Source organism: Gobius niger, assembly GCF_951799975.1.
Source record: "Gobius niger genome assembly, chromosome: 1".
Classification (NCBI taxonomy): Eukaryota; Metazoa; Chordata; class Actinopteri; order Gobiiformes; family Gobiidae; genus Gobius; species Gobius niger.
The window spans coordinates 17,532,494-17,547,421 of record NC_136852.1 but is presented as its reverse complement, the minus strand read 5'-3'; the positions used below and the strand labels follow the sequence as shown (position 1 = coordinate 17,547,421).

General features: G+C 41.9%; 1 protein-coding gene across 1 annotated transcript; it reads left to right on the top strand.

The window, feature by feature from the left end:
- Nucleotides 1–2,395: 2,395 nt before the first annotated feature.
- Nucleotides 2,396–11,775, top strand: LOC306975221 (putative G-protein coupled receptor 149). Its single transcript, XM_079572700.1, has 5 exons — nt 2,396–3,522; nt 4,076–4,256; nt 5,171–5,625; nt 10,091–10,234; nt 11,132–11,775. Exons 1-5 carry the CDS (start codon nt 2,584–2,586, stop codon nt 11,636–11,638), a joined length of 2,226 nt encoding a protein of 741 aa, XP_079428826.1. The 5' UTR covers nt 2,396–2,583; the 3' UTR covers nt 11,639–11,775.
- Nucleotides 11,776–14,928: the final 3,153 nt, after the last annotated feature.

Genomic DNA, 14,928 nt, shown 5'->3' with positions numbered 1-14,928 from the left:
CGGGGCGAAGGAGGTATCTGTTCTGAGCCCACAAAAGGTAAAGCGTCCATGTTATTTTGGCAAAAGTCAGTTGCATTTTCATTCACAAAAGACGCTCATACTGAAAAGGAACCACTTGAGGCCAGCTATCGTCTTTGTGGCTTTGATCAATCCAACTGCACACGTGTCACGCAGTGCTTTACGCCGGCTCTATCTTTGTGCTTATCCCCAAAAGAATTACACCGAAGATGAATAGATGATGAGGAGGTTAATGATTTATTTCAGGGGCTGTGCAGCTGAGTCTTGCATTAGTGTCCCCTGATAATGTATTAATTGACTTGTCTTACTATGTATTCTGTTTGAGAAGTGAAAGTGAACAAGTGAAGTGAGTTTCAAACGACAGGTACGTACGCTGACTTCTTCAGGCGGACTATTTCATCCATGTTTGTCACTTCTTTTAGATACATTCTTTTCATTTCCATGTTCTTTCCTGTCATGCATATCGTTTATCGCTTTAGTGCTATGCAGACCTGGTTCAAATCTGGAGCGCCGGTCTGTTTTTAGGTGTGAAAAGTTTAAAGAGCCGTTGAATTACTAGATAGAGAGTTGTGAGAGGGTCCAAATTGATCAGTGGAGAGGTATTAAGTAATGCATGTCTCTCTGCTGCTTGTCCTTGCACCATGGACTGAAAGTGGGGTGACATGAAGCTTCAGCGCAAATTCAACCTGGGATCATCAACAGCAACCTTTACTAATCATCCAATCACGGCTCTAGGTCAAGCCACACCTTCACGTCAGCCAATCATCGCAGCTGCTTCTCATTCATCGGCCAGGGTTCCCTTCTTAAGCCTGCCGGTCAATCACTCGACCATTTCCCAGCCGTGCTGTGACCCTCCACCGCCCCTCCTCCGCCTGGCCTCTCCTCAGGCTGCTCATTGGGTCGACCGGCCGCCCTGGGTCTCATCCTACCACCACCAGTGTCCAGGCTCTGGGGAAGATTCTGGCCATCATCCATCGATGCCATGTATTTCAAATCGATGAAGCAATCTTCCACCGGGGTCCGAGCTCCAATCACGTTTCATGTTCAATAAAACCTCTCTAACGCATTCTGTCTTTGTGAGTCTTTTCAAATTGAAATGCAGTCAGAAGTCTGGGAAACACCCAGTGACAAACTATTCTCTCCAGCATTATGTCCATCAAAAGTGATTGAGCCTGTGCACTTATTAGTTTTATTTATAAAACTATACTAATTTATGAAGTGTGAAGTAAAAACGTCTCCTCTGTGCTGCTTTGTGCATCCCTCCGCTCTTTAACACACGAATTCTGCTCGACTTCCTTGTCGTGCTTTTCATTCTGAAAAAAAATGAATGAATAGAATGAATCACCGAAGGAATTGCCTGCGTTCATGGAGTCTTGTAAGCTCTGCTCCTTTGTGCGCGCTGACATTGACATTGCATTTGCAGTACTTTGTTTTGTTCCCGTATTTGAATGGCTTTTTTTCCAAACTTGACAGATGGACATCAAGACATACCAAACATGCATCTTTGATAGGCCTCACAACGCCAGCTGTTTTATCTCAGTATCGAATGACTTTACAGAAAACAGTGAATATTTCCCACGAAGTTTCCATTTTCAATAGCATTATGGAAATAACGGGACATGTTTTGTCAGAATGATAGCCTTTTGTCTTTGTTCAAGTAGATTCTGCCTTTTTTTTTTTTAAATCTCTCTCTCTCTCTCTGCTGCGTACAAAATGATATATCAGCCCACACATTCACCTTGTACTTTTTGAAACCGAACACAGTATTGCATGTGAACAGCATAAACTGGGTCACCTTGATGTGGCGCTGATCTCAGCCACTCTCTCGGTGTGTGTGCGTGATACCCTTGAGTTGTGTTTTGTCCTCTGGTGTGCCTCTGTGCATGTCGGGGGCCCCACAGAGAGCCACTTAGCCAAACACAAATTGAACTGACCATTTGTATTTAACAGGACTGTAAGACTTTTATCCTTTTAAGTCATAAAGCCAACTCAATTACTGTGATCTACTGTGAACTATCAACCACGTTTTTCATGTTGTTGAAACTGGACCGACAGGGGCAATTATTCTTGGCTGGGACAAGACAAGGCCATTTCAATACTGGTGTGCAGTGCCAGTGCAAAAAAGGCCCTTGCGTCAGGTGTGTTACTCATTCTCTTGTGTTGTGATTTTACCTTTTTGTGTAGGCCTATTAGATTAAAAATACTAAACCTCCTCTTCTTTCAAACCATGTCCTCCAACACCAGCCTCCTGCACAAACAAACCAAGTTGCAGCACACATGTATAGTAAAAAGCAGGCCCACCCCAAACGAGTCTCGTAAAGGGAGGGGGCTGCTGATGACGAAAGCGCGTACAGCTGATGCTGGTAAGCGGAGTGTGTCCTTGCTGCGCGGGTTGAGCGTGTAGAAGTGTGTGGCAGGACCTTGCTCCAGAAGCGCCCGTGCAAGGATGCTCTGGACGCTCGCGTGCCTCGGAGAAGCAGCTTCTAACAGACAGACCTCGATTTGCTGAGATAAACTTTACTTAGAATGCATTGTGTTTGAGTGACAAAAGTTGATCCAGTGACAATGTCCGCGTCGTACCCCAGTTCACCGGCGCCTAACAGGAGCTACTCCACTGCCACCGCGTACGAGGAGACCCGTCCATCGGTGGAGAGACAGATGCGGTTACTGATCTTCAGCTTGTGCGTAACCATCGCGGCTGCCACGTTTGCTGGTGGGGTCTTCTCCCTGCTGTCTCTGATTCGGATGCGGAGGAAGACCTCGCTGTGCCTCATCGTGGCTTCCATGTCCGTGGACGATCTGCTCAGTGTGGTGCCCCTGTCCCTATTCTCGCTCCTGCAGTGGCAGAGTGACACGGGCGCCGGGGGCTTGTGCACTTTGTCCGGACTTTTGTACGTGTTCCAGGGGGTCTCGAGCAACATGAAAGCCTTTCTCATAGCTTCTTACACATTCTACGTGACCAAGAGGTTTGGGGTTCTCCATTCAGTCCGACAACCGCTCAGAGTGGCATGGGCAATCACCGGCGTGTGGGTGGTGAGCCTGGCCGTGAGCGCATTACCTCTGTGCGGCTGGGGCAGTTTCACTCCCGCGTCTCTCGGCTGTTTCCCAGAAATAGACAGTGTCTACGTCCTGCTGCTCTTATCCATATATTCACTGTGTTTCTGTGGCCTGCTCTTCTTTATCCCGCTCACCTACCAGCTGCTGTGCTCCAGGGAGTCTCAGAGGGCTCTGTTGTACCCCATGTACCTCGATGTGGCCGGGGGCATCAGTGCCTCCACGCACTTCTGTCTTGACAGCCCCGACAAAAGTTTGGGCGCCTACAATGAGCTGAGTCCCAGCTCCTGTGGGACAAAGCTGCAGGACAGAAAGGACAGTGGCATCTCTCCTGTGTGTGCGGACAGACAGAGAACAGTGGCCACGGGTGACACCCCAGTGGTGTTCGCTCAGAAGCGTTTTTCTATGGTCCTCGCAGTGCTCCGCGTCATACTGTGGATGCCTATCATGGTAAGAATAAGTCAACACACCTGCTCCCTGATCTGACTCAAACAGAGGCTGTGGACCACCACTGTGCTGCAAATGTCACTGTTCAGGTGTATTCACTCCCATTACTCCCAGTTTTGATTCTGCAACTTTTTCATAATTTATGTTTGATGGCAGTGTACTTTAGAAGAACAAAACTGATTAATTTCAACAGAGCTGTTACAACACACTGAAATAATAAGAAGGCACTTGAAATATGAATATTGAATGAGCATACAACAACTAATGCACTTACAATCACAACATGCACTCAGACAACCACCAACCCCTCTCTCATGCACAGAGAGAGTGGTGAGTGTCTTACACAATGATAGTCTGCACTTGAGGGAGCCGAGATCTGAATCGTCACGTCCCGGTCGACCATCAAGGCCACAGGAAATATAAATACTGTTCTCAGATTAAACTTTAGCCACAGGTTTCAATGATTGTAATGTTATAATTCAACATTTTCATGTTTAAAAGTGCATTCTTGCAGTATAATAGCTTTGTCCCTTGTGATCCACACTTTTTGCTGTAGACCCTGGTGTTGGTGAGACATACAGTGAATGCCCGCAGCTCGTCCCTGGAAACTCTGAGCTTCTTTCTGACTCTGCTGGCTCCAGCCATGACCCCCCTGTTTGTGCTGTCTGAGCGCTGGATACACATGCCCTGTGGCTGCTTCATCAACTGCAAAAGAGACCCGACACATGGACCCTCAGGTACAGCCCAGGGCAAGAACTGTACAAAAGTGTACTATAGTGAAGCGTTTTACTTCCAAACGGAATAAGAAGAAAGCTACTCTTACATCTCCTTATCTAAAGTGAGAAACGCAAACATAAAGCAATAGATCATTGAAAGTTGCGTAGTTTAACTAATGTAGAGTACAAGCAGGGGTGTGGGACTGGGGGGTAAAAGATAGGGGAGGGAGGGGTCTCAAAAACTTGTGCTGTGCCCATCATTGCATAGAAAACATGTAGACCCATGGAGTGCAAGATGGTTGTATGGTTCACAAGTGATTGATGCTGTGGACCTTGGAATGAGTGCATAACATGAAATACAACAGTTGGAACGCTTCGTTGAAAGAAGATAGTAAATAATCCATATGTGTATCCACAAAGGCCCCATACGATGGTTGAAAACATGATGATTATATAAAGAAAATTGGAAAAGTGTATACTGTAAGTGTATTTAAAAAAAAAAGTATTTTCCCTTAAAACTCCTGGCGGGCTGCACTGGGTATGAATTATGGATTTTAAGCACAAGCTGTCTATAGACTCCATGAGGACAGTTTGGACATGAAGGAGATAAACCATCATCATAGTGACAGCCAGTGATTTCTACCACAACGATACAACATGATTTGACAGAAAGAAGATGGAGGTTTGAACAACTGACTTCGTGGGCCCTTCTGTTTAGTGAGAGCTCTTTCCATAGATCTTCAATAGACAAAAACAATATGATAAAGAGCATTATATTGTAGAAGTAAACATGCGTATATTTTCAACCCATTTTCAGCTTGGATTATGCACACTGTAACACAGCCATTTCAGTGTAATATTTATTGTTGGGAACCTTCTCTTCATGTCATAATTCCTAACTTTTTACTATTTTTTTGTTCACACATTTGTTGCAGTGGTGAAAAGAGGACTGGAGTTCAACTTGTCTTTTCAACATGGCTACGGCATCTATAAGCTCTCACACGCTGCTCTGTCCCCTCCCAGTCCCTCCAGCCAGAAGCTGCCATACCACAGTCTTTTCAACTGTGAGCTCGCCAACCCTGGCCTCCACACTCTTGAGAGCTTAGGACCTCATTTTGACTTCAGCACCCCTTGCGCTCTGGACAGCTCCTCTCACGCAGATTTGCTTTTGGAAGCAGAAGCCAGTGGGGCCGAATGTTCCTCTCTCCCACATGAGGAACACCAGGATGACAATGACTTTCGCTGTGTCCCGCCTCAACAGCTGGGGTTCTTGGATACGTGTTCAGTGTTTGAAGGGCCCGAGAGAAGGCTGTCCCACGAAGAGTGCCGCAAAATCGAGCTGACAGACTGGGAATGGTGCCGGAGCAAGTCAGAGCGAGCGCCCAGACAGGTAAATATAGTGTGGAGCCACTCCATTATCCTCATGTTTAGACTGCTAATTAAGTCATTTGTATCTGTCTCTTTTTGAACTGCCAGAGATTGATTTTTGCGCTGCAGCAATTTGTAGGATTTAGATTATCCTAATGGTGGGAGATCATTAAGATGTGATTTAGAACCGTACTATATTAGGAAACGTGCAATAAGAAACAAGCTGTTCTTCAGCAAAAGAATAAAGGGAGATATGTGGGTTGCAGTCATATGTACATGTAGCACCTGACCAAACATTATGAGCTTTTTTGTTGTTGTTTTTTTTTAAATACACTGAAATTGAAATGACAAACACAAAGCCTTTGATCTATGCATAAACATTATTTGTGATTTTTATTGTGGTACTTTATTCCAATAGGCACTTTAAATCAATTTTATATTGTAGCACTTTACAATGACACCAGGAAGACCAAAGTGCTTCACAGAAAGATAAAACAATTCAATGAGTTCAAGGTATGAAGAGCCAGTTTGAAGAGATTAACCTGAACTTTAAAAAGGACAGGTCTGTGAGAACATGTGACGCAGACTCAGGGGTGGGCTGTTCCAGTTTAGGCAACAGCAAAGGACTCGCCCCACTGTTCGAATCAGGACCTGGGCATGTCCAGAACCATTTGATGGGAGAACTGGAGAGCTCTGCTGGGGCGATGCATAATTAAAATCTCAGTTTAAATATAACAGGGCGACGCCATGAACATTACAATTTTAAAATAAACTTAAAAAACGGACCGGGAGTCAATGCAGGGAGGAGAGGATGTGACTGTGTCTGGATAAACCGGTTAGAAGACAGGCTGCTGCATTGTAACTGATGGAGTGACGACTGTGGGAAGCCAGAATACAGAGCGTTAGTCCAACCGAGAACTGATGAAAGCATCGCCTTCTCGAGGTCTTTTTGTGAGAGAAAGGGCCTTAGCCTTGGTCAAAAGGTGCATCTAAAAAAACCTAGCTTTGACAACGGCATTTATTTGTTGTTTGAACTCTAGTTCTCGGTCAAAGACAACTCCCAGGTTCCTGGCGGCCTCGCGGACCGGGCCCATGACCCTGGAAAGACTTCAATCCTTCTTGTGCTTGTTCTCTTACTTTGCCTGTCTTGCCTTGGTGCCCTGTTCTTATTTTGTACACTATAAAAGACTAATAGACTTATTGATAACTCTCAGTGTGTAATTAACAACGTCAAAGAGTCTTCTTCTGCTGTTGCTCAACACGTCACAGAGCAGGCCTGGGAATCTCACTTCACGCACAGCATTTGTGACATTTCTCCTTGGAGCAAAACTGGCCATCTGTACCGGCTTCCAAGAACACACAAGCCCCTTTTTCTGACTGATGAGTTTTGAATGAAGAGAAATGGAAAGTCTATCTGTCTCATTTGTATTTCAACAGACCACCTAAGACATAATCAAATTTGGATCAAAAAGGAATGAACTGAATGGGTCAATGCCAAAGATGAAAGAGTTGTCGATTTAGTTTCAGCACACGGGAATAATAATGTTTTTATTTTTCTTTGGTATGCTGTGGTCGCTCTAAACCAATTTTGCTCGAGTTTAGTATTGAACACACCAAGCTGTCAAATTATGTGCATCTGTCTCGCTGTTGGTGAGAATGATTTTATGCTTTTGCCCACCTGCCTTAAAAGCCCACAGTATGCAACAAGCTCTATTCTCTTCATTCATTTCTTTGCCAAATAAAATATCCTACTGGGCTGATCCACTGGTATTAACTCCTAACATGTACTCCTTTGTGTATTCGTGTGTGTGTGTTTTTGTCCTTTGAGGCAGCTGCTCAATTTCTGGTGCCTGCCCATTTTTCCTGCTTTGAACACATCAACTTTGAGGACAAAATGTTTACTTGCTGCCTAATACATTCCGCCCACTAACAGGTGCCATCATGAAGAAATAATCTGCCGTCTTTGTTTGGCATAATGCATGCATTGTTTTTGTCATGGCTTTGCTTTATCTAATTATAGTCAATAGCAAAGGCTCATTTTCAAGTAACAGCACCAAGTAAATAATGCAGGTTTTGTTTTGTGTGTATTCAGATAGTCAATTCATTTCCAATATTTCTCGGTTGTGTAGAGAAAGACAGAAAGATGAAGGCTTCATCATTAATGCATGCTGATGTTCAAACAGCCCTGCACCGGCGGCTCAGACGTAGCCTTAGGCATTTGTTCTCAGAGACAACTCTATGAACTTTGGGGAGACAATGGTTTAAATCAGGATGCTATGAACCAGAGCGTGTATAGCGTGTATTTGTCTCCTCCTCAAGTCTTCTCTACTTTTAAGTATGAAATTGAGGCAAATCCATGGAGCATCTACAGCCTGGCGTCGGTCTTGTATAATGCTCAGTGCTGCGCTAAGTTGTCTGGCCTACTTTTTATTGGCAAACGTGTAGCAAGCATTTGCAAAACAACACAAAACAGTGCACGATCAAAGAAAGCTGTATTGATGATAATGAATAATTACATAGCAAATGAAGAATGATATAAAATCAAGCGCTGTATGATTTATTCAGATATTTTCTATGTCCATCACTGCAATTATACTGAAAAAAAAATCAATACTCATCTCACAACATTCAGATTGGTACATGAGCAGCATTTCCACTTTTTATTTCCATGGACAAACACATTTCGCATTAATACACTTTACAACTAGCCTTATCTTGCAGTGGTAGTGATGTCAACCAAAGCTAAGCTCTTCTGGGGAATGTTTCTTTTCCTCATGAGGGACAATTTCATTAACTGTTTCAACAAAGGCACAAAATACAAAACAATAGCAGGAAAGTAAATGTGTGAAACTCACTAGCTGGCATCTTACGCCAACAGTCAATTAGTGCACACGCAAACACACACACACACACTGCACCGAGCTGCAGATGAAGGTCGAGATGAAATATCCTATTTTTCACAGCTGTGTTTTGTTCCTTGTTAGTGAGTTAGATGTCATTACCCAGCATCACCCCTGCTCCCTGTCAGCCCTTTTGGCCTCAGTGTCCGCGGGGAGAGCTGAAATTAGAGCTTAAAGACATCTTTACCCTGGCTTTGACTTCGCTGTCAGCAGCTCAGACCTTAGGATAGTTCAGCGCTGTCCACTGAGGGGAAACTCTGAATGTAATGTGCGTTCAAAGACCAAACACAAAACGAAAAGCGGTTTAAAGGCACATGAGACTGCTTTAGTATGCATGGTACTATGTTTTTCAGGAGATTATATGGAATACAGTGAAGGTTGTCCCAAAGTGGAAAAAATGCAACACAACCACCTCTCCTTTCTTTTCATATAGAATTGAAAAAGAGTCTGGCAGACCATATTAGGTATTTATAAAGGGATAGCCAGACCTCAGAGTGGATATTCTTGTTTTCCATGTATGGATGAAAACGTTTTGCTGTATGATGCAAATATTAAACAAAAGTGAAACACCATTAAACCAAATCAAACGAGTCAGGTTGGCTCATAATGCCGGTGCGTGGAATTGCTGGGGCTCAGGACAAGCACTTTTCTCTTTACATCATGTGTGCTATGTGGCCATGATCCATTAATTGTTTGCTCATGAGCCCTTACATGTGTAAATTATTTTAAAAAGTTAGGGGAGGGGGTTAAAAAGTAATACAATTAAAGTGGTTATATTGATCTTTATCTCCCGCTTTGATTGCTTATGAGCAATTTTTATCATCTTGACTTTTCCTCATCTGTGTGTCTCTCTCCAATCACACTGTGTCTATTATAATCAGCTTGACACTGACATTGTTTGTGTGAGCACTAATCGAGCCGCATGTTTACCATTATATCATTAGATTGCAGTATGATAAATAATTTACAGGGAATAATGACACTCCCTCCCACTGGGTCACCACGGGAGGCATTTCCTGCAACTGAGATCATTACCCAGAACGCATCTTGTTCATCTCATAATTTCATTTACGCAGATGCACAGCCTTGCACTGACTTTAATACCACATAGCAACAGATCAGTGTTGTAGCACTTTGAGGTTTCTTTGAAATGTAAAGTGAAATATAAATAAAATGTTTGTGTATTATTATTATTATTATTATTATTATTATTATTATTATTATTACAGTAAATGCAATATGGTTGTTTTTATTACGGGAGATTGTTTTTAGAACAAAAAATACTTTATGCTGTTGATTCCCAATGTGGGGTGAGGGCTCCGGAGGCAGGCTCAGAGGCACCACAGCTTGTCAACAAAAGGTACTGAAAAAAGTACCAAAAAGTATATAGCTCTCAGTCATTGATATTAGTTCTATCATTTTTTAGGCTTTAAACCATTGTAACATTTTTTAAATACAATTATAATTATTGAAGTGCAACCATGGCATCTTCAGAATGATAAGGGGCTGCAACGCTACAGACTTTGGGAATGGCTGGTGCAAATTGATAACTCAATGTTGTAATTTCTGTTTCTGCCTCCTTTGCAGCGGTCGTCTGGTGGTCTCTCAATTCCCTTGTGTGCATTTCAAGGCACAGTTTCTCTCCAGGCCCCCACCGGAAAAACTCTCTCCCTGTCCACATATGAAGTCAGCAGTGATGGGCTCAGAATCTCCCCCAACAATGGCAGGAAGGTAAGAGGTGCATAATCTACACATGATTTACTGTAATAACTTTGATCCACACTGTAAACCTGAATAGTTGTGAATACTAATACTGGAAGGAAACTCGTAACAAAAATAAGTTTTACAAATACCATAAACTAAGCTCATTCAACATTTATTAGTCTTTACTAACACTGACTAGCTCACTACACTAATTTCCAAATTGTTTTAGTTCAATGAAATTATATAATCATGCACGTTGAAGGAATCATTCCTTAAGTGTTATATGCTTTCATTATGAATGTGTTTAAGTTACAGTAACTTAATGCCAGGTTTACATAGCTAGTGTTCTTGTATACAGTGTAATTATACTGACATGTCATAACTGAACATATATAGATACATGTTCTTATGTACAGTTGTGTTTATTTATCTTCAACAGTGTTTGAACATTTCACATGACATTCAGAAATATTGTTTCACTTCTTTTACCTGTTTTGTTTTCAGTATCAAAATGTCTAATTGTCATTGTCACTCCACTATTAACTGGATGAAATGTTACACATAACTAAGAGCAGAGAGAAATAATGCATTTTAGGTCCGTCCTTTAAGGGGCTAGATGCAAGTTGGCCATTTTATACTCACTACTGCCACCTCAGGTCACATGTGTAACTGCACATTCTATATTTAGCTTGTGCATGACGGCAATTTGGACCCGAAGTAAAACTTTTTGAGTGACAGTGCAGGATTTTAGAGGCAGTTGTGGTGAACAGGTCTGGGCTCATTCTACACATTAGGACATTGCTGGAACATGTATGGGGAGGAAAATACTAAATTTTAACATTTTTAAACTCTTTATAGTCCCTTTAATGCCTACGTTATGTTAGTTAAGCCTTGTTTCAACTCTTGTATCCACTGATCCTGTAGGTTGATGTGTACCGATCCAAGTCTGTGGGCCACGAGCCAAGCGCCGATGACCCCTCCTCGGGTGGACATGCGGCCGACATCAGTGTGAGCAACGTGGGCATGGCTCTGGACATCGGCATGGGCATCGGAGCAGGAGTGGGAGACACCAACGTGAAGATCCACTTGGAAGTCTTAGAGATCTGTGACAATGAAGAGGCTCTGGACAGCGTCTCCATCATCTCCAACATCAGCCAGTCTTCCACGCACGCACGCTCCCCTTCCCTGCGCTACTCGAGGAGGGAAAACCGCTTTGTGTCGTGTGACCTGGGAGAGACGGCGTCCTATTCGCTGCTCATCCCCAGCGCGGTTAACACAGAGGCCGAGAGCATCAACATCACAATACCGGACACTGTGGAGGCGCACCGGCAGAACAGCAGGCGCCAAACACAAGAGAGCTCAGGCTATCATGAAGAGATACAGCTGCTGAATGAGGCCTATAGAAAACAAACTGGTGAGGAGGGGCAGTGAGTGGAAGTTCAAATACTACAAGCTACATTCCAACTGAACAGACACACACAAGCTGTTTCTTCCAAGACTGTTATTGTTGGTCTTCTTTTGAGTTCCCTGAAAAATGACTGGAGATCAGTTTAGCTTCAAATGATTATAACAAATAATTTAAATAATTCATAAATAATAAATGATGATCAGTAATAATAATTATGTTAACACTTTATTTTACACTACCCTTGATACATTGTACTTTAGTAACAATGTGCTTTGTAACAATGTGTAATAACTTGTACTCAAAGGTCCGATACACAATGGAATAATGTGTATTAGTACTTTACAGGTACATAATGTAATAAGACATAAGCCTTAACTCTGACACTAACCTTAAGTCCTAACCCTAAAGGTCTTATGTCTTATTACCAGTGTTGGGCAAGTTACTTTAAAACTGTAATATATTCTGTATTAGTAGTTACAGCTATAAAAACATACAACATTACTGTTTCACAAATGTAGCTAAGTTACTGTACACTACTTTAGAGTTATTTTTCAGTTACTTCTGAGTTACTTTTGGCAAAATCTAAACTGAAAATAGTAATAATGCCACCGAGCAAAACTGCAGTCAAAGATTTCCTTATCCTTCTCTTTCCCCTATTCTTTCTGTTTTGTTTTGACGACGTTAGCACAACTACACTCTTATACACCAGTGTCCATAATTTGGGGGGAGTTTGGCTTTTTTGTGCATACATTTAAATGCACTTGTAACTTGAGTTACTTGAATTGTAATGACTAATATTTTCCTTGTTACTTTTGTAATACGTTACCCCCAACAGTGATTATTACGCTATGCACCTGCAAAGTACTAATACACATTATTCCATTGTGTATGTAGTACATATATATAAAATATTACAGATTGTTGCAAAGCAGATTACATTGTGCACAATTTTGTTAGGTACAATTTATCAAGGTAGTGTAAAATAAAGTGTTACAAGTGTTAATAATTATAGATTTATATGCATATTATGTGTTTGTATCTTTCAATAGTTTGAAATTGTCAGATTGATAACTAAACCAGAACATAATTCTCAACACATCCTCAAATTTAATACACTATGGTCTATGTGGATTTTTGCTTTGAATACATTTTGAATTGTGTGGTATAGCAGTAATTAACCTTTCATCTATAGAACAAAAACTGATTTAAAATAACTAGGCTGTAGAACGAAGAGAAAAGGCAAGTAAAATAGGGCATCAGTATTACAGTGAAATGTATTCCGACCCAGGCTTCCACCTAGTGCGTGTCTGTCAATGTGAAATAGATAGAGGGGTAAAGGGGGGAGGAGGTGGTCTGATATGATAACCGATAGTATCGACGTCATCAGTGAGTCAGTGGGGGAGGGAGGGGTCAGCTGACCTGTGCGTCTGACTCATCCCACTGCTGTTTGTGCTCGTCGTGTGTGACTGCCTTTTACTAAAGTAGGCCTTATCCTGAGGACTGAGGTGTGTGCTGCTGTATAAGTGCAATGAATAGTAATGTACCGTTTGTTCGGCTGTGCTGTTTTCATGGCCTCATTCTGTATTCTGAAATTATGTTTCATATTTCCCCCTCTTGCTGTGTTCACTTAGTTTCAAATGTGATTTTGCTGCTTTAAAATAACAGAGGTCCTATTGGGGGATCATGCCGCTGAGTGTTTGAGAGAGGGTTATCTCTGACACTTGTCATGAAAAAGCCCAGTGCTTAAATGAGAACGATTTGCATATTTTGCTCCTGCAGGTAGAAAATGAATGTACATTTTTTGTGTCAGACAATGTTGTTGATCAATCCTGCTCAAATCAGAGAGCCACCTGAGGCATCGCTGGGTCTACATTAAATTCAGTAGTATTGTACACTGTAGTACTCGGGATTTCTATGAACAGTCAATGCCCAGTAGAAGGAAACCGAAGTGTTTCTTTTACACGGATGATCAAAATGACATCATTATTTACACTATTTCACAAATGTGTGCTTTGCAAATCAGCAATAAGAAGATGTGTGCTATAAATCATTTTGTTCCAGCTTTGTCCACGATGCTTTTCAGAACCAGCAGTATTGTAACATGTTTTGAGCTTTAGACAGCCTTCAGTCATTAAAATTTTGTATCAGAAATAGATTTTAAAAATGTGCCCCGTGTGTATATTTGACTCACAGATGTTAGTTAATTTAGTTAGTTAATTCATTTTCTTCGGTCATTATGAACATTTAAATCACATGTCACATGTTTTCCAAAGATCTTAGACATTATACAATAAGAAACCACATACATTAAGAATTTAATCTAAATGATGCCTGACCGAAAGGGGTTTAGGCTGAAGCCAAGACTTATTCTGCCTAACCCCAAAGGGATCCATGTCAAATCTGATGCTGCACAAATCATTTTAGCCATAAAATGGAGGCAATGAGCTTGTGCTAGGGCCCACACAAAGGATCCTCAAGCAGACCAGCCCAACACAGTGGAAATAATCACATCATTTGCTTCTTGTCCCTTAGAAATTATAGTCAAGGCTGAGCTCAGTCGAACAGAAGGATTTAGTATAAGCTAGTTAATGCTTTAATAAGTATTATTTGTGTTGTAATAAAAAAAAATATATATACAACATGTACGACAATGCAGAAGTGAGAAAGATAAAGATAATTCATTGCATATGAGTAGTACATACATAATGAAAGTGGTCATTTAGGCCAGTGGTTCCCAAAGTGCCCCTCCTGGAACCGCCAACAGGCCCGGTTAGAACCATGAGGCTGTCCTTCCATGGACCCACCACCTGTAGGAGGAGCCATAGGGGCTGGTGCAATGGGATTTACGACCCGGCAACAGAAAAGTGGAAGATGGATGGATGGATGGATGGATGGATGGTTCCCAATGTGGGGGTCGGGACCCCTCAGGATGTCGCGAGGCCTTGGGTGGGGGTCCCCAAAATATTTCAAGATGAAACAAAAAGAAAAATGCTACTGTTTTTAGTATAAACCAGCCTATAGTGAAATCCATTCAATTTTAGATAAATATTAACTTGATTATACCATGTTTTACTGCCCTAAAGTAGCGTAAGAGGCAATAACTTTATACAATGAGGGTCCCGAGTGGGGATGTGTCAATTTTGGGGTCCCAGCCAAAAAAGTTTGGGAAGCCCTGATTTAGGCTAGCATTTGCTTTAACTAAGTAACTGTCTGCTGCTAAGCTAATGTCAGGATACGTTTAGTTACAGAGGCCAAATAATATGATAAATAAATAATAAATATATTTATTAGTCTAGTTTGTCAAGTGGACAAA

Excerpts from the sequence above, each read along its gene's own strand:
- LOC306975221 (XM_079572700.1), top strand. The coding sequence starts at position 2,584 with ATGTCCGCGTCGTACCCCAGTTCACCGGCGCCTAACAGGAGCTACTCC. Across the intron at positions 4,257-5,170 it reads CCCGACACATGGACCCTCAG|TGGTGAAAAGAGGACTGGAG; the intron begins GTACAGCCCAGG and ends CATTTGTTGCAG. Across the intron at positions 5,626-10,090 it reads CAGAGCGAGCGCCCAGACAG|CGGTCGTCTGGTGGTCTCTC; the intron begins GTAAATATAGTG and ends CCTCCTTTGCAG.